Source organism: Malaclemys terrapin, chromosome 4, assembly GCF_027887155.1.
Source record: "Malaclemys terrapin pileata isolate rMalTer1 chromosome 4, rMalTer1.hap1, whole genome shotgun sequence".
NCBI classification, from domain to species: Eukaryota; Metazoa; Chordata; order Testudines; family Emydidae; genus Malaclemys; species Malaclemys terrapin.
The window spans coordinates 55221431-55241113 of record NC_071508.1 but is presented as its reverse complement, the minus strand read 5'-3'; the positions used below and the strand labels follow the sequence as shown (position 1 = coordinate 55241113).

At 40.1% G+C, this 19683-nt stretch overlaps 1 protein-coding gene across 3 annotated transcripts in view; it reads left to right on the top strand.

The window, feature by feature from the left end:
* The window catches only part of DENND5A (DENN domain containing 5A), a 95970-nt gene that overhangs the window by 50146 nt on the left and 26141 nt on the right, over nucleotides 1–19683 (top strand). For 2 of the 3 annotated variants that reach the window (XM_054025650.1, XM_054025649.1), the window contains exons 6-11: nucleotides 9692–10009; nucleotides 11308–11523; nucleotides 12828–13062; nucleotides 14025–14175; nucleotides 14860–14953; nucleotides 18124–18255. In XM_054025650.1, the coding sequence (XP_053881625.1) occupies nucleotides 9692–10009; nucleotides 11308–11523; nucleotides 12828–13062; nucleotides 14025–14175; nucleotides 14860–14953; nucleotides 18124–18255 (1146 nt within the window). Of the gene's footprint in view, nucleotides 1–9691; nucleotides 10010–11307; nucleotides 11524–12827; nucleotides 13063–14024; nucleotides 14176–14859; nucleotides 14954–16904; nucleotides 17013–18123; nucleotides 18256–19683 lie in introns of all 3 variants that reach the window. The other variant, XM_054025651.1, reaches the window with a different exon arrangement.

Genomic DNA, 19683 nt, shown 5'->3' with positions numbered 1-19683 from the left:
AAAGTTAAATCTTTCCCTACAGATACCATCACATTCTTTTTAATAAGCATTGAGTTCTTTGTATTTTTTTTCTAATGCAGCTAAGCCTACATTGATCCGTCTATTTTTGTTTATCTCCTTGTTTATGTACCAGCATCATTAATGACACCATCAGGAACATGCAGAACTTTGAGAATGGTCAATTACTTCAGCTTACTTCTGCTAGTAGATGTTGCTCTTGGTTTTGATGGGCCCAATTAACATAGCTAATATTGATTTTTTTTTTTTTTTTTAGTTTTTTTTTTAGCTGCCAGCTGGAGTGAAATTAATGTGTGTCTGCATATGTGTATTAGTAATCTATATTACTTATTAGTATATGGACTTTTTATTCATACAGTAACCTGAAAGTCAATGGTCCATAACAAGTGAAAAAAATATAGTCCCTTCCCAATAGAGGGGGAGAGCTTGTCTTTAGAATCTGGAGAAAATTTCCCAACAACTTAACATTAATCATTTTTATTTTCACATTTTGAATCTACACTGTTTGACAAGTAAATGGCTTTCTGAAGGGCTTTCTCAATATTCCTAAAAGATCTAAACAAGAATATATCACTCCCTATATGCTCAAAGTAATCCCTCTAGCACAGGGGTGGGCAAACTACCGCCCGTGGGCCGGATCTGGCCCCTCAAGGCTTTGGATCCGGCCCGCGGGATTGCCCCCCATGGCGCCACGGGCCCCAAGCCGCTCTCAGAAGCGGCCAGCACAACGTCCCTGCGGCACCGGGGCAGGGGGCTCTGTGCATTGCCCTTACCTGCAGGCACCGCCCCCTGCAGCTCCCATTGGCCGTGAACGAGGAACTGCGGCAAATGGGAGCTTTGGGGGAGGTACCTGGAGGCATGGCAAGGGCAGCGCACACAGAGCCCTCCTCTCCCCCACCCTCAGGGGCTGCAGTGCGTCCTGGAGTGGCGCAGTGTGGGGCCAGGGCTGGCATGTAGGGAGCCTGCCCTGGGCTCGGTGCACACCGCTGCCACCTCGGAGCCGCTTTAGGTAAGCGGTGCCGGGCTGAGCCCGAACCCCTCCTGCACCCTGCCCCCCAATTCCCTGCACCCCACCCCCTGCCCTGAGTCCTCTCGCACAGTCTGCACCCCTCCTGCACCCCAACCCCCTTCCCTGAGCCCCCTCATACACCCCGCACCCCTCCCTCTGCCCCAATCCCTTGCCCTGAGCCCCTTCCTGTACATCGCACCCCCTCCCACACTCTCTCCCGAACCCCAACCCCCTGCCCTGGTCCTGCATACAATTTCCCCACCCAGATGTGGCCCTTGGCCCAAAAAGTTTGCCCACCCTGCTCTAGCAGCTACATTTGGGAAGTTTTGTTACAAATAACTGACACTGACACAGTGATACAGAATTAAGCTTGTTTATCTATGAGCTGCTATAGAAAACCATCTTCTGAGGAAAATGTAGTGTTGAAAGGGGTATTCCAGTATAATTAAACCAGAGTTTGGAATAGCCTGGACTAAAACCTGGCTCCTCTGAAGCTTAAATGGTTCAATTTCTTGTTCAAAGAGCCAGATTGTACCACTCTTACACTCAATGAATATACAGTACTTCATTCTGAGAAGTCCCACTGTGGAAGTACAAGTAGACTGAATCTGAACTGAGTTTTATCACTTTGCCTCTACTGCTTCACTAGTTAGCTAATATTTTCTTAGCAGAAAGGAAGTTATGCCTCATCGAATGACTGGAACAAGTAAGTGTGGTCTCCACATTCCAAAAATATTTTTTCCAAATAAAGAAAAGCCGCAGTCAGTCCCAAACTATGGCAGGTTTCCTCACCTCCTTCTCCTGTTTAGCGGTGAGGCAGTACCATGTGGATATTTATAGGATTTTTGATATTCAGGATTCATCTGAGCCTTTGTCTGCCTTTACAAATGTATTTTTAACTGCTGTGTCTGCATTCAAAGTGGTCTCAGGTTTAAAAGAGGAAATAGATTTTTCTTGAAGGTAAACTGCTGGCAGATACGGGGGAAGCTGAAGTGCCAAAACACTTTTTAGCCTTAAATATTTTTGCAACTTCCCTCCTCCAGGTTCTCCATTTCCCTCTCCCTCCCGCCTCAGTGAACCATAAACTGGAGCCTCTTATTTTGTACTCTGATGGTTTCTTCTTATTTTGGAAAAGCTTTGTTTCCAGCAGTCCTGCTCTGTGGCCTTATTTTCAAGGTTTGTAACATGAGTGGCCACTCCTAGTAATTGATTGGAAATATTTTCTTCATTACTTTCAATACCATTGTAAGTTTTTTACATCACATGTTTTTCTAATGTACCAGATCTAGTGCTCACCTCTGGTGATTGCACACTTTAGGTTTTACAGGGTTGCTCCCCATCTAGGGTTGTCTGCGATGCTTCATGTATGGAATCTAACTTCTGTAGTTTGCAAGAAGGCTTTTTATTTTGAGACATGTTTTGGCGCTTGTTTGAGTTTTTCCTGAATTACCAGGAGTATTCTAAAGGACTGCAAACTTCTGTGGTACAAATATACAACAGATAATCTGAGCTGGAAAGTAAACCAAGCTGTACTCAAGTGGGCCTGCAGAGCTCAATAACATGCATCTGTGTCCTCTCCCACTCGTTATGGATGAATGCTACATACAAGCAAACCTTGGTCTTTGGGTACAGTGTATTTTTGATGTGCCCCAAACTGGGGATAGAGCTACCTATGGGAGTGAATTTGGAGATCTGCTAAGGTAGATCTACAGTGCAACCTTATTCTATCTGAATGCATGTGCCTGTCCAAGAGGTGAAATAGAGAAGAAAAAGAGATCCATACTAAGGAAATCTTCATGCAACTTAATGTGATCATTTATTTTGGAGTTTCTTGCCTATTTTTAAAATGTGTTGTCATTTGCTGTTTGGCATAGCAGGTGAGAGTTTTTTTGCCATGGATTCTATTAGTACAATCAGAAAGATCAGTATCTGTAATCAGTAATATCAGCAGTCAGCTTTAATATATTTGGAAATGCAGCTGCAGGCTGATATCAAAACTATACGTTACTGGAAACATATACTGTCCAATATCCTCCGTTTTAAAACAAATCAATTAAAAAAGCTTCTGCTGTTCAGTTCATACAACTGTGGAAACGTAAAGCAACTAAAAAATGGCATCATGCAGCAGTACACAAAGCCTTGTAGGGCCTAATAGTTGTATTGAGGCAAAAGCAAACTATTAATATCAGTAACAAAAGAGCTTTACAGTGTGTAGCATCATCTGTTAGCTCAAAGTTTGGAACACTTTTCATATTGTACAGAGATCAGAATAATTACATATAGGAACTTATTTCCAAATCCTGCCTTTCCTTGACTTCTGACAGTAGAAATCAAAATTTGTCTTACACCATGTGTGAGTCAAGACAAGTTTTACCCATTCATGAAATTTTTTTTTTTGGAGTTGGTCAGGAAAAACAGATTTTGACACAGTTTGTGGAATTACAAGACTGAGCCTTTTATCTCTAACTCTTTTACCCAAAGAAAGAGTTCAGATAAGAAATATGAAGTACCTAATTTAGGCAAATGGAAGAGAACTGAGTTTTAAGAACTAGCTAGTCAGTGGTTTTCAAATGGAGGACATTTAAGAATAGAATCTTGCTATTGTAAACACAGTAGGACTGTCTAGATTTCAATTGTTTTCAGCACTTCTGGGTCCAGGCTGGAACAAATGTTTGTGGAGTGTCCAGACTAGTGTTTACGAACATATTGGCTAACTCCAGTTAATTGGCAGTTAGCTTGAGTTAAGTCTACAGGAGACAGACCTTGAGGATTATCCTGGTATAGTTAAAGCAGTATACCCCCAGCGTGTGGAAACAGCACTCTTTAAAATGCTATAGCTTTGTTCCAATATAGCTAGTCTCGTATGGAGATCCCAGTATAAATGTGCCCACTCTAGAGCTTGTACTGGTCTAACTATTTTAGTTAGAAAATCACAGTCCTAACTGCTGTAGTTTCAGTAGTACACAACTTGTGTGTAGACAAGGCCTTGGGTACATTGGGAAGTCAGTTGCAGAGGGTGAAATTCATTCAAGTTCCATAGGGCCTTGAAAGAGCTTGAATTCAGCAAAATCAAATAAAAGGATTTAAGGCTTTGAAGCTGTGTATATGGGGCTTAGACCTGCAACGTGCCAATAGTGCTACTCACTTGCGTAAAGTTGAGCATATGTGCTTAAATATTTTGCTGCATTAGAGACAAAGTGCTCAGCATCTTGCAGGATTGTGCCCATGGTGGGGGTGTGGGGCTAGTAGCTGCATCACAGGCCTCTAAGGAAACCAGAGAAGGAAAGGGGAGGGGCTGTACAGGAAGACACTTCTGTAAAAATTGAAGTGGAGGGAAGGACAATCCAGTTTACCGTAAATATTTTTAATGTTAGTGCTAAGAGTGTGGTTTGTTTATCAGTAATGTAGATCACAGTGTTGATTACACAGGCTGCCATGCAAATCATAAAAACCTAGCAAGCAATAGCATCTGAATGTTTTCTGTGTTTCTTTTAATTTATCTTTTAAAGTAATTTGCTTGCTTAGCTAAATTGTGAAAATATTGCAACAGTTTATCTGGGGCATTTCATAGTGCAGGCTTTATTTGTATATTTCATCTCTTTATGTGCGAAGAAATGCAGGGTGGAAAACACAGTGGAAATTCAAATAGTAATCATTTTGAAATTTCGGATGAGACTGAGCAGTGTTGTTCAGTAAGTGCTGGGAGAGTCAAACACAAGCTAAAACACTTGTTTGGAATGATGTGGTCCCTGTGATCTTGGGCAGATTTCTTTCTTTTCCAGTGAAGTCAGAATGTGGAAAAGATGACATTTTCACATTTTGAAGGTGAAGTTGTGCTTTAGGCCAAAGCTTGGCTCCATCAGCATTCTAATCCCAACCATTGCAAAGATCTCACTTCTCAAATTGGATCTTAACAAGGGCCTTGTTTTGTTTTTTTGTTTTTGTTTTACTGTTCCAAAACAAAGCCCTTTGTTTCTCTGAATTCCAACATATTAGATCATCTTGACCAAGAGAGTTACTTTGAATAATAATGGCTGCTTTGTGTGTTTCTCCTATTCATTGGTAGAATGATTTCTTGAGGATGCTGCACATTCATTTTGGACCCTGAATAGGTTGTGATGACCAATTTTAAGTCATTCCTACCTCTCAGCTTTAAGACAGCCATTTGCAGAGTTAATTTCTACAAGCTGCTGCCCCGGCAAATTCTGATTTGGCATGAAGAGCAGCAGCAATGTGAATCCGTGTAAATGGTCATCATGGATACTTGCAGGAATGGAAGAGAAACTTTCCTTGCAATATAGAACCCATTAAAATGTTCTTTAGGCAAGACAACCTTTATGGGGCCAAGTTCTGCCCTCAGTCATACCATTGCAGTTAGCCTTTTAAAAGCTTTCCCTTGTGTTGTAAGCATATTCAGTCTCTCTCATGTCTATGCAGAGACGCGTGGGTTTAAGTGGTCTGATCTTGCATCTGCTATGCATGTGCTTAGTTCCATTGACTTGAGTGCATAAGGCTAAGCACATGAGTTTTTGCAGGATTGAGACCGTGAATACCAAGGTGAGAGGTGCCTTAAAAATGTTTCAGACTACTGCTTCTGAACCTTCTTCATACTGTAACCTCATGTTACCACAGAAGCATTTTTTTTTTTTTTGGACCTTCTTCCCATCTAGCCACAATGGGAGGGGGCAAAGCAATCTCTGAAGCCTGCTTGTGACCCCTCCTCCTCCCAACCTCCGGTTGAGAACCTGTGCTAGACAGATCCCTTGCTGTACACAGGCTTTGACTCTCTTTTCTGCAGATGCAAGAGAGGAGTCTGAGTAACATATGCACAGTGTATGAAATGTTCAAAATAGAAGTATTTTTTTTTTCTACTTTCAACATAATGACAGGGTCGGAACTTACTCATTGTTCAGTGAATGAGCTATTTTCTCTGCCTTTTAAGTGTCCTTTTGGGAAACATCGATGCATTTTCCTCCTCTGTTTTTAAATGGAACTGAAAAGAAAGATACAAGCTTGATGCAGGAATTACGGAGTGAGAATTTTGAAGGACAGTGGTCCCTCCTGGTTTTAAAATGAGTTTTGCCATTTACTTCATGAGGTTGGGATTTCACCATATGAATCTATGAAAATTGATTTACCCATCACACTCATAAGATTGATAGACTTGAAGCCCTATTTATTTTGGTCCATAAAAGTTTGATTACACTGTAGGCTGGACTTTAAACTATAACATTCAAACCATATAACATTTTAGCGCTTTGGAGCGTAGTATGATTGATTACTGCAGGAGGCTGGGAAGAACCCTTTTATCGCACAGTTGGGTGCAACGTTGGATATGATGGAAAAAACCATGGCACTGAGTCTCAGAGCCTGGGTCAGCTGACTCATACTCAGAGGGCTTGGGCTTCAGGGCTAAAAATTGCAGTGTAAACTTTTGGGTTCAGGCATGAGCCTGGGCTCTGAGACACTCCTCCTTGTGAGACTAGAGTCTGGGCTCTGGGACCTGAGCCCAAATTACGTGGCCATGTTGTAGCCTTTGGAGCCAGTCGTGGCCATGTCACTTATTGTAGTGTAGACGTACAATAAGTGTGGTTTTTGTTTTTTTAACAAAAAGCAAGAGAGAGCCCATGCATGAATTTCTGGAGGCTGGCATTGTTCACAAGCCAATCCGACTATGCTCCCATGTGTAGGTCATCAGAGCTCTTTGAGTGAATGGTGAAAACCTCTGTACACTTTAATTTTTCATTCTATAGAACATATTGATCCAACTCTGAATGCATGTATAATTAAAAAAAGGAAAAAATTAAGTAACTACAAATGGACACAATGTCAATTAATGGACTCATTGCCTCTTCTCTCCTACACCTTTAAAAATAAATTGAAAAACCAACACTTTCCCAAATATCCTGCAAATGCAGGAGTCTTTCAACACAGGGTGGATTGATTTAAATAAAGGCAATTGAAGTCAGGAAGTGGAAAGCCTTGATTTTAATCATCGAATTTTAATCAACTTTTCCATTTGTACTTCTGTTACGTTCCAAAAGTGCATTCTCATTGGTTGATATAAATCACGTTTTAATGGTTATAACTAAATTTACACTAGATTTGGTACATCTTTTTGCTACTACATTATATCTATATACATTTACTGAAGCCATTTTATAGTTGTACATTTTTAATGTAAAGTATAAAGCTTAACCTCAAAGATTTAGATGTTTTCCCCTGATTGTTTCTTTATATGGAAAAGCAGCCTTGAACTGAAAAGGTTTAAAAGAAGCTCATGGATTCAGCATATATAATTTTCATTTAAATGGTTAAGCAATTCTAAGTCTAGGCCTTAGCGCATTTTTAAAAAGAATCTAAAAAAGTATTGTTTAAATAACCATAAAAATAAGATTTAAATAAAAATTCAAATTTTTAACTTTGATTTTTACCCACCCTATTTCAACATGACCTGAAGACTCCTTGAGGCTATTATACGTATCTTGATTCTGGCATATGGCAGTTTTTTCAATTTCTACCTATTTTCTTTCTGCAGTGAAATTTAATTCTAGAATCTTTTAAAAGGCTTTTAAAATAGGGAAAACTGTCTTTCCTGTTTACTTTGGGGAATACGGCTCTGATTCCGGAAGGCATCCCTGTTTAAGAAGGGCTCTTAACCAATTGTTTAACTTGAAGCCTGTGTTCAAGTCTCCTTGATTTCAATGACACATAAGTGCTATCCTGAATGAGGACCTAAATTACTATTACTTATTACTTGCATTACTGTAGCACCTAGGAGCATCGTTCATTAACTAGGACCCCATTGTGCTAGAAGCTGTAGAGAAACAGAACAAAAATCGGGAGAAATATTTTTTCCCTTTGAATATAGTAATGCAAATATTATACAACACATGTTTAAGCATGAGCAAGCAGAAGTACTAGTGGGATAAATATTAAATGGCATAGTAACAACTGGTTGTGTGATAACCAGCCATCTCTGTGGCTTGCAGTGTAGGCTGTGTGTATAGTACTCAGAGGAGAGACTAATTTCTACACAGCAATTCGACTAGAAGAAGAAAACGTTTGTGAGAGGAGCTTCTCCTATGAAGAAAACTTCACATCTGGTTTGGCTTTTCCTTTATTGGCAAGAGGTTTTATTTTTTGGATTATGCAGGCACGCTGGTCTCTGTAATTAGGATGAAGCTAGCTGTCCATTATAAACCAAATATTTGTCCAATTCTCCTCCAAATACCCCAAATAAATCTTTCCCATACTAAACCAAGCCAATGTAAATGTCACATGGAGAATCTTTTACTAGGGTGAAATATTGCTGAGAAGCTTAAGGAAAATTGGACGAGGCTTTTGTGAAATGAGGGGTAAAAGAAAAATGTAAGTGGCTTCTCATTTCTTAAATAACTTGACAGAAATTAAACATTTTTTTTACCCTGAGAAATTACAGGTACGGTGGACTGGTTCTGAGGCTTAATTATTCAGTATCCTATGTTGCAAACACTTGTACTCTGCTTGGTAGGTATTTGCAGGATCGGACCTTTAGTTATTAAAGCCTCTGATGCATATATGAGGATCCCTGGGAAATTCCTAAATTCAGGGTCTTCTACTTAAAACACACGAGCTTCCTAAATCATGCACCTGTGCCATGCTACATGGTTTCAAAGAAGCACATGGGAACTGCTCTGCTGTCTACCCCTTCCTATGAAAAGAGCTACAGTTCACATGTGTCTTAAGGCTAGTACTGGAGGCACTGTAGTGTTCACACCTAACATTTATTGTGTTAAAACTACGTTGGTACTGAACGCAAGTCCAAACCAACACACATGCCATTAAAAGTCTGCTTTTAAGGGCTGGAAGATGAACCCACACTAAACTTCATGGTACTCAGTTATTTACTGCAGAATCACTATTTTGAGTCCATTAAAACACAAAAATCTTTATTGTGGAATCAAAATGAGGAATACTGACCATTACCCTGTGCACCTCCCACTGAAGATGTGCAAGCCTTAACAACTCAAGTGTTAGAAAACCAGGAAATGTGGCGTTAAGGGGTTCTCCACATACCCATTCTTTGTTTTATTATTTGTTAGGTAGGACCTAGGGACGAACTGAGAATGGGACTCCATTATGCTAAACTCTGTTAAAACCTAGGATAATACAGTCCTATCCCCAAAGAGCTTACCTCTTAGAAGAAGGTTAGTGTTACAATATAAAAAACCCTACAAATGTTAAAAAAAATAATAATCCAGGAAATAAAAAAATAAGGTACCATTTCCTTCATAACATAACCACACAAACTTAACTCTGCCCCATGGATGTCAAGAGGAACTGGGACTATCCTAGTATGGAAGGGACAGCATTAATTCAGGTGATTGGCATCAGTGTGTGAGAAGCCATGCTGCAAAGCCACACACGAGTTAGAGTCCTCACTGGTGCGTCGCCAGGACTTCTCAGGGCATGTACTATGGCCATCTCCTCCAAAGCTTGGGAAAACATGCTTTGCAGTGTGCTCTTAAGGCCAACAGATTCAGACTGGGTTAACCCAAGGAGCGTATGTGGAGTAGAAGTACATTTAAGAGTCCATGTACAACATGTAAAATGTATCTTTATAAAACATTTAAATTCCATGTTTGAAGCTTAATGTAATACTATCCTGACTTAATTTTGCAGGCTAACCTGTGCTTTGTGGATGTAGACAACCATTTTATTGAGCTTCCAGAGGATTTGCCCCAATTCCCGAATAAACTCGAATTCATTCAGGAAATCTCTGAGATTCTAATGGCGTTTGGAATTCCACCTGAGGGAAACCTGCACTGTAGTGAAAGCGCCTCAAAGATGAAAAACCTCCGAGCATGTGACATAGTTTCTGATAAAAGAAATGGGAACATAGCAGGATCACCTTTAAATTCATATGAACTGCTAAAGGAAAATGAGACCATAGCAAGGCTTCAAGCACTTGTTAAAAGAACAGGTGTGAGCCTTGAAAAGGTAAGTTATGGAATTGCATGTAATCTCTTTGGGAGTTGTATTACAGAATTGCAGTAGCTACTGAGTGAGTGAAAGATATACAGAGTGATGGTCTGAATGCTTGGGCCTTACCTTCGCTAGAAAAAAGTGTATTTTTAATACATGTTAGCTAACCCATATTAACATCATAGTATAGACAAAGTCAAGTCGTTGTGGTTTGGTCGAGGTTAATCCCTTGGCTCCGCCTAGAGTTTATTTTTCCCTGTAGACATGATAAAAATATTTTCCTTGCCTACACTAGGGTCTTAACTCATGTTAGATAATCAGTGTTTTAAAAACATACTTTTATTTTTCTTATGTAGACATGGCCAGAACTGGCATACAGTTATTTGTGCAGACACAGAAATTGGTGTCTTGGCATCTTTCTGTCGCAGTTTCTCCACTTGTAGAATGTGGATAATAATATGTCCACATCAGCGATGCTGTGAAGTTTTATTCATTAATGTTTGTAAAATGTTTAGGGCCTGGTTTTCAGAGATACTGAGCACATATGGCTCTCATTGTTCTCAACTGTGGGTTCTCCGCACCTCTGAAAATTGGGCCCTACCTGCATAAGTGGTGTTATTGAAAGGTCTCCAAGGTTTGTGTTTTACATTTCTGAGATTGAGGGAAAATTCTCTCAAAAAGATTTGCTTGTTTGTCTTGGATGTTTGTTTGTCTTGCATGTTTAAATTGCTTCCCACAGACCTCTGATCTTGGAAAAATGACGACTACTACTTGCATAGCAACTTTTTTTTGATTCTGCACATCAATATTAATATGAAGGTCAATACATAATGACTTGGAACAGTAATAAATATGGATTTATGGTACACCTGAGAGAAATACATATTCACCTACTATGCCTGAATAGTAAAGTCTCTTGTGACCTCATAAGTTTTTTTGTTTTGTTTTTTGTTTTTTGTTGTTTTTTTTTCCCCTAAGGACCAAAGAAAGTAAATGGTGTGTCTGTGTATTCTATATATTATCTATCTTTTAAAAAATGCCTATTTTTAGTGTCCTGAGCATTGGAAGTGAATATCCAGTTTATTATTGGAGCTATAATCTCTTATACTAACAGTCTTTTCAGCTGAGTTATTAAATATTGCTCTCCTTGATAGTTGTTTGGAATCTTCTGGGTTATAGGTTAGAATGTTGATTGGAGGAATGACAATAGGATAACAAATGGGGTCTGAGTGTGGGCCTGCATTCCTTGTGTACCAAACCTCCCATGAAGGAAGGGACACATTTGGTTCTTGTATGTTCCCTTACTCTCTCAGCTGGAAGTGCGAGAGGAGACCAGTAGCAACAAGGATCTCAAGGTTCAATGCGATGAAGAAGAGTTACGGGTTTACCAGCTGAACATTCAAATCCGAGAAGTTTTTGCCAACCGTTTTACACAGATGTTTGCAGACTATGAAGTATTTGTCATTCAGCCGAGTCAGGACAAGGAGTCTTGGTTTACCAACAGGGAGCAGATGCAGAACTTTGATAAAGTAAGTTTGAAAAGAAGTGCAAAACTGAGTCATGTTTGTTTAAATAATTACTAATCAAACCCGAAAGTACAAGTTATTAGAAGTGGTCAGAAAATGTGGGTGGGGTGGAGTGAGGAAGGAATGTTGTGAACATTTGAATTTCTTCATTGAAACCTTCCAATCAGTTGTGTAAAAGATGCATATTATTATACAAATAATGAAATTTATATTTGAAGATATTCTAGTGCTTGTGGTAGGGAACAAAATTATGTAGATAACAATAGGCTCCCCGGCCAACATCTCTCAATGCTCAGATCCCGCGACCCCTCCATGCTGCAACGTTTGCACAGCTGTTTTTAGAGCAGGAGCAGGAGCCTGTGTCTGTCGACCTGGGCTTGGAGGCTCGCTGACATGGGCTGTGAAGACACACCTTCTTGGACTGATCCAACCATAGGCGCCGACATCATGGATGCTCCGGGGCTGGAGCGCCCCGGGGAAAAATTGGTGCGTGCTCTGCACCCACTGGCAGCCAAGGTCCCTGCCCCGCCCTAGCTCACCTTCGCTCCGCCGCCTCCCCTGAACGCGCTGCGTCCCCGCTTCTCCTCCCAGTGCTTGCTGCTGCGAAACAGCTGTTTCACGGCATAACAAGCTGTGGGAGGGAGGAGGAGGAGCGGGAATGTGGTGCACTCTGTGGAGGAGGTGGAGAAGAGGCGGGGCCAGGGCGGGGATTTGGGGAAGTAGTCCAATAGGGACAGGGAGGAGGCGGAGTTGGGGTGGGGACTTCGGGGAAGGGGTTGGAATGTGGGCAGGGCAGAGGCTGGGCCGGCAGGGTCGAGCACCCACCGACGCCAGGAGAAGTTGGTGCCTATGGATCCAACATGCATTGAAGTCAGTGAAAAGACTCCTATTGACTTCAGTGGGCTTTGGATCAGACCATAAGTACATAATGTGTGTATCCAGTATTGGTTTTGCCACTGGGGGAGCTTAGCTGAGCTAAAATTTCAAAATGTTGGCTTTTTCTAAAGTCCTTTATATTTTTTATTTATAAATGAAGTGCTAAAAATAGATGATTGCCAGGCAAACTAAAAAAGTTTGCATAGTATATTTTTTAAGATGGAGTTGGCATGCACAGTAAAATGGAACATTGTCTGTAAAAAAAAAAAAAAAAAAAACCCAAATCCCCAAAACAGAAGGCTTTGGATGTCTCTCAAACTCTTCAATATGTCCTTGGTTAGAAATACTTTCACTTCAACAATATACAGAACTATAACAAGGCATTGTATAGACTTTATATATAAAGTGACTTGTCTCTGTTTGTTCACTAGGCATCTTTCTTGTCAGACCAGCCTGAACCTTACTTGCCTTTTCTCTCAAGATTTCTGGAGACACAGATGTTTGCGTCTTTTATCGACAATAAGATTATGTGCCATGACGAAGATGACAAAGACCCAATTTTGAGAGTGTTCGATTCTAGAGTAGATAAAATTAGACTGTTAAATGTTAGGACACCAACTCTGCGCACATCTATGTATCAAAAGTGCACTACCATTGATGAGGCAGGTAAGAGTAACATGTAAGGAGTTATAGCTGTTCTCACTAGCACCTTCAAAGTTAGACTACTTGTTCAAATAAGATATTTTATCAGCCATAACATGAATCTAAATGTCTTAGGCCTTGGCTACACTTACCAGGTAGTTCGACGGCTGGAAATCGAAGTTCTGGGTTCGACTTATCGCGTCTAGTCTGGACGCGATAAGTCGAACCCGGAAGTGCTCGCCGTCGACTGCGGTACTCCAGCTCGGCGAGAGGAGTACCGCGGAGTCGACGGGGGAGCCTGCCTGCCGCGTGTGGACCAAGGTAAGTTCGAACTAAGGTACTTCGACTTCAGCTACGTTATTCACGTAGCTGAAGTTGCGTACCTTAGTTCGAATTGGGGGGGGTAGTGTAGACCAAGCCTTAGTGTTTCAAAAACAAATGAGAAGAGTTGGAAATTGAGGCTCTGGTGGAGAAATAAATTCTATACTGGAAAGGGCAATGCGAGAACCTGAGACAGCAAGCTAACTCTGTGAGATATCTGTAAAAGGGAATTCAGTTCAGCTCTCCTCTTCACCTGCCTGAGGGTGGGATGTTCCAGATAAGATGATCATCTCGCTGCCATTGGTAGCAGTCCCTGGATACAGTATGGACTCGTACATAAGCCTCCCTGTTCAGATATTGGCCAATATGGGGATTCCCCTATCCCCTTAAATTACAGATTTGGTGTTTTAGTATATATGGTAACGTAAAAAAGGAAGGTTATCTGCAGTGCTTAGAGTGGTTTGAAAAAAGTGTGTGTGTGTGTGTGTGTGTGGAGAGGTGTCAGTTGTAATCTGGGAGCAGCAGCTTTGGTAAGGCAGTGCTTACAGTGCACCTCTCAATGTCCCAGCTTGATTAAAACTTCTCTTCTCCCACGCCACCCTAACACTTAGAGCACTGGTTATCTATAAAGTTACATGCTTAAGAATTTTTTTTTTAACTTTCAGAGAAAGCTATTGAATTAAGGCTTGTAAAAATAGATCACACTGCGGTCCACCCACACTTATTAGATATGAAGATTGGCCAAGGGAAGTATGAACTTGGGTTTTTCCCCAAGCTTCAGTCTGACGTACTCTCCATAGGACCAGCCAGCAACAAGTGAGTATGCAAACTTTATTGTGCATTATGGAGTAGCACTGGATCTTGTTGCGATCCAAAGTATAAGACCAAATTTGAGATGTCAAAATGCAAATTTAATCGCTTTTAAATCAGAAATGTCAGATTTCTGAATGTGGGGGACTCTTAAGGATCCTTTTAGTAACGAAGTGAAGCAAGGAGGCCAGTATTGCAATGGGGACAGAGTTAAGGTTTTTGAGTGACTTTAATTGATACTGATTAAAAGAGAGAGCCCTGTGCCAGAGGTCAATTAAGAGCTAATGGCTTAAAATAAGGGACCATCTCCTAAAAAGTGGGAAGAAAGAGGAAGAAGAGATTAGTAGCTGCAGAGGTGACTAAGAAGCCTTAAAAGTGGAAACTAGAAACCAAGTGCACGAGATTATGTTTTTGCTTTTTCCCTAAGAACATAATTCTTCCAGACAGATTTCATTTTCAAACCGTTACAGGTTCTCTGCTTACAAAGAGATGCTAAACACAGTCTGTACTTGTGTGTGCTTGCAGTTAACCTGTGTTTGGCACTGGTTCTGGCACGTCTGTTACCAGTGGGTATTTTTTGGAATGTGGACAAGCCCTGTTAACAATCCAAGATGGAAACCTTTGCTCCTGCTTTTCGCTCCTCTTCAGCTGACTCTTGGTATCTAATGAATAATCTTGTTTGATCTGTAGATGGACAAAGAGAAACGCACCTGCACAGTGGAGGCGGAAAGACAGACAAAAACAACACACAGAGCACCTGCGTCTTGACAATGATCAGAGAGAGGTGAAAACTGTTCAGTAACTGTATAATATGATTTTCATTACAGAAATCACACGGTCTTCCCCACAAATTATCAAATCAGTTATTCCACAGTAAACCTCAGCTGTTCCTTACTCTGACCTTTCAAAAATAAAGCGCAGATCCTCAGCCAGTGTAAAATGTCATAGCTCCATTGAAGTTAAAGAAGCTATGCCAGTCGGGATCTGTCCCACGAGTATGAAACCAATGGTAAAAAATGGTGACTATGTTGCAGTGTTTAAATGTGGCAAAAGTCAGATACCAGTATGCAGGTAGACATGCACGGTCTGATTTGAGAATTGGGCTGCGTTTGAAGGCTGCATTGTTCAAAGTGCTGATTTTTGGCTATAAATATACTATGGATCCTATCTGCTTTGTGAGGATTCAAAATAGTTCCCCTTTTGTAAAAAAAAAAAAATGGTGTTCCTTTGATAGGTATACTTCTGTGTTTTTGAGGAGGGGGCCTGGCTAGAAAGGAAGAAACTCCAAAAATCCCCATGTGAATCTTTTAAAGTGACATTAGTTGGGTCATATGATGCCAGCTACTTTGCAGTTACTTAGGCAAGAACAAAATGGTTAGTTCTCTGAACTTCCATTGTACAAAAAATATGGTGGTGAAGTGTAGTATGAGAACCATTTTTCCGATGTTCTGATTTCTTTTTAAAATATTTGAATTGATATGTGCTTATATATAAACAAAAAATAAAGCTTTGGGATACATTATTTTATGTTTGGGTGAAGAATCTTTTAACCTTGTTCTTTTTAAAGTTTATACCAAGATGCTTGCAGGACATTTTTTTTTTTAAATATATTTTCTTCATTCATTCCATCGTTATATGTGAACGATGATATAAAAGGTTGAACTGCATTTTCCATTATGAACCCTATTTTCCAGGATTTTGTGACTTGGTTATAAAAATTGTAGTTGGAGATAAAATTAGATGTCATCTCCTTTGTAACCATATTTAAAAAAGAAAAAGGGTTTGTGCACTTTTAAATTCTACAAATAAGGAACATTTACTGCTTTCACATGCTCTTTATGGTGCTGTCTCAATAACATCTTCCATTTAGGAGAAGAAAGAGAAAGTGAGTAGTAGTTAGTCCATAATCTGACATTGTTTTTGACAAATATGGTGATAGCAGGTGTGAACCATTGAGGTATCAGACTGTAATTATACATGTAAAAAGTCACTTTCCATTTTCCAGGAAGGGGTGTGGTGTTTTTTTTTTTTTTTTTTTTTTTTTAACGAAAGCTGAATATACTTAGCAAATGGTTAATTATCGGAGAGCCGCTACCTTAGTATGTGAGGTAAATAGTATATCCTATGAACCATATTGCTAAAACGTGTTCAGCAGATGGAGCTATTCTGGTCTGTAGGGTTAACTCGTTTTAGATATTTATTTAGAGTGGTACCAAAATCTATTGGGTACATTATATCCATGGGGACCTCCACCCCCAAGATTTTCCCCATTAGTCTGTAACGGCTGAAAGGGAGTAATTTTGAGTGTTTTTGAGTGGAGAAGTGAAAATCCTTGTGGCTGGTAGGCAGGGATTGGTAAAAATAAAAATTTTAATTGGTGGTCTGAGGCAATTGTCTAGAAAGAAACTGTGAAACTGAGATTTGACAACTGTTAAGACTCTTGTGAAATTTTGTCAAAGTATGCAGTAAAGGACATAGTTCATTTTAATTGTTTATTTAATCTCATCACAATTAGTGTTTAAATGCTTTTTTTGCTCTTTCCTTTATTTAAGCTTTCATTATTTACAGGTTTTATGTTGCATATTTATTTATTGGTCTGAGCTTTAAATGGCATTGAGTTCTGTCTTAATTGTTATCTTTTCTGTTTTTGCATGCACGCTTTTATTCATATCTGCTTACCGTACTTTTGCTTAATATGGCCTGTCTGATTGTTTACTACAAACCTCTCCTGCCAGCATCTGGATTTTTCCTTGCCAGAGCTTCATTTGCAATCATATTTAGACTGGGACCAGCATGATTGGCCTTTCAGACCCTCTATAAAATCTGTTTCAGAGCTTTACCTGGTATGTCATATGTACAACATGACCTGTAGTCCTGGCATCAAAGATGCATAGTTAAATATATGTATTTCATAGTTGTTTAGACTGTTTCAGAAGGTGGATAAAGTGGGGTTTGTTTGTTTGTTTGTTTGTTTTTGGTAAAAGGTGAACACTTTATTCATTATGATGTAGCAAGAGTAGGATTTCAGTCAATCACAATCCAGAACAATCAAATGCTGCCCTCTCACAAGTGTCACTGAAATACATATTGATCCATCAGAATGCAGCAACAGTAGCAGCACAGACCTTTCAAACCTTCATGAGTCAAGGAAATCATTTTCTTCTAAAATGTTGATCTTTTTTTAGATCTGTAATATTGGAGTTTATTCATAATAAACTGCTCCTTAGCTTAGCTTCTGTCTTTAATCACCCGACAAAGCCATTTAGGGTATGTATATATTGCAATTAGACGCCCTCAGCCGGCCTGAGCCAGCTGGCTCGGGCTTGGGCTAAGGGGCTAATTAATTGCCATGTAGATGTTCAGGCTCAGGCAGACTATACTCTGGGACCCTCCCTCGGTGCAGCCGGAGCCCATATGTCTACGGGTAAACAGCCCCTTAGCCCAAGCCAGCTGGCATGGGCCAGCTGCAGGTGTCTAATTGCAATGTAGACATACCTTTACTGTCACACTTGCTCCTCCACCAAAAGCATCATTACTTATCTGCAAAATAATCGCATTTGGAAGACTGTTTCACTTTGACAGTAATATCAAGTATCTATAGCAATAATTACAAGCCTTTTTTAGAGGAGAAAAAGGAAACACTCTGTAGTAGTGGAGGGAGAAATTAAAACTATGCATCTGAACGGTTTTGTGTTGTGGTGTTGTGTTAATCAAAGCCCCAATTGCATCCTGATGCTAGCTGGACAGTTTATATGGGATCTTAACTCAGTTAACTAATACAGTAAATGTCTTTATCCTTTATAAAGGAGCATTCTTTTGAAAGATGGTGTGATCTTTTTCCCTTCTGGGTATGGGGGCAGCAAAGACAGATTGTTTGACACTGATTCGTAGCTACTGTATACCATTTTGTCACTCTTGTTTTTGGGTACGTTTGTTTTTTCTATCCTCGAACAGAAGTATATCCAAGAAGCCAGGAATCTGGGCAGCACCATTCGTCAGCCTAAGCTGTCTAACCTCTCTCCATCGGTAATTGCACAAACAAACTGGAAATTTGTTGAAGGCTTACTGAAGGAATGTCGAAATAAGGTAATGTAGAGAAAATGACTTCTGATCCCCACACCTTGCTGGGCTACAGTTAGTAAAACTAAACTCACCTTTTACTTGCACACTAACTCACTCACTCTCAGGCTAGGTCTACACTAAGGGGGGATCGATTTAAGATATGCAAATTTAGCTACGCGAATAGCATAGCTGAATTCGACGTATCCGAGCCGACTTACCTCACTCTGAGGACGGCGGCAAATCGACCGCCACGGCTCCCCTGTTGACGGCGCTTACCCCTACCTGCGCTGGTGGAGTACGCGCGTCGATTTGGGGATCGATTGTCGCGTCCCAACGAGACGCGATAATTCGTTCCCGAGAGATCGATTTCTACCCACTGATCCAGGTGGGTAGTGAAGACAAGCCCTTGGGTGTATGCATAATCTGAAACTGGTCTACGCTGTTCCTTTTGGGGATTGTATGTCCCTTTAATAAATAAATGGATGTGTTTTTAGATATCCTGAAAAGTTGGAGACTTTTCATATTAGGAGACCTACTATAAAAACATAAAATTAGATGCTCTGGTAGGTCTTTATTTTCCTGCCAGTCTAGCATTGTTCCGAGCCATACATTTTCTAGTGTATTGTCCAGTCTAGTTTTGAATGCTTCATTGTGAGAATATTTTTAAAATGTCCTACAAGAGAGAAATTGCAGTAAAAATTTAGACACTGTATTTAATTGTTAAAATGAAGTGAGTTAATGAACTGCAGAAAACACATTTTTCCTAAAAAATCTGGCCCCAGTTTGTAGAATTATTTTGACTGATATATTTGAGTACACATCATCAAAGTTGCTTTGCTGTTCCATATAACAGTAAAGAGAATAACTCTTCCATAAACTCTTACTCAAATTCCTCCCTGAAGTCAACAGAGTTAATTTGGGCTGTTGTTTATAATGCCTGGTAAAATCTATAAATTTTTATTATTCTCACTTACAAAAACTGAAATTGTGAATATGTAGGCACTCCAGATAATCTGTCTCTATGCTTTGTTCTTTGTAGGGCAGACCTTCACTTGGTATAAACTGGCATATCTCCATTGAAATAAATGGAAATACATTGATTTACACCAGTTGAGGATCTGGCCCTTTGGTTTTAACTCTTCCATTATGGGAGTAAGGCGCCATGGGATGTGAAAAGTTTGCAAGTAATAGAGATGTTGTTAGAATGTCAGGGAAAGAGGGGGGGAAATGTATGAGATGTTTGACTGTTGGCATGAGATACTTGCAGCATTTCAGCTGGGCCCATTAATTAGCTCTCCTTAGACATGGATGAATTAGAGAGATGCTTAAGAATAGCAGCAAAAATTATGAAAAGTGTGATCTACGGTGAGAGATTAGGGGAAATGGATACATCCATAGAGAAAAGATGACGAAGCATATGATAAATGTCAGTGCTTGGGAGGTCATAATATA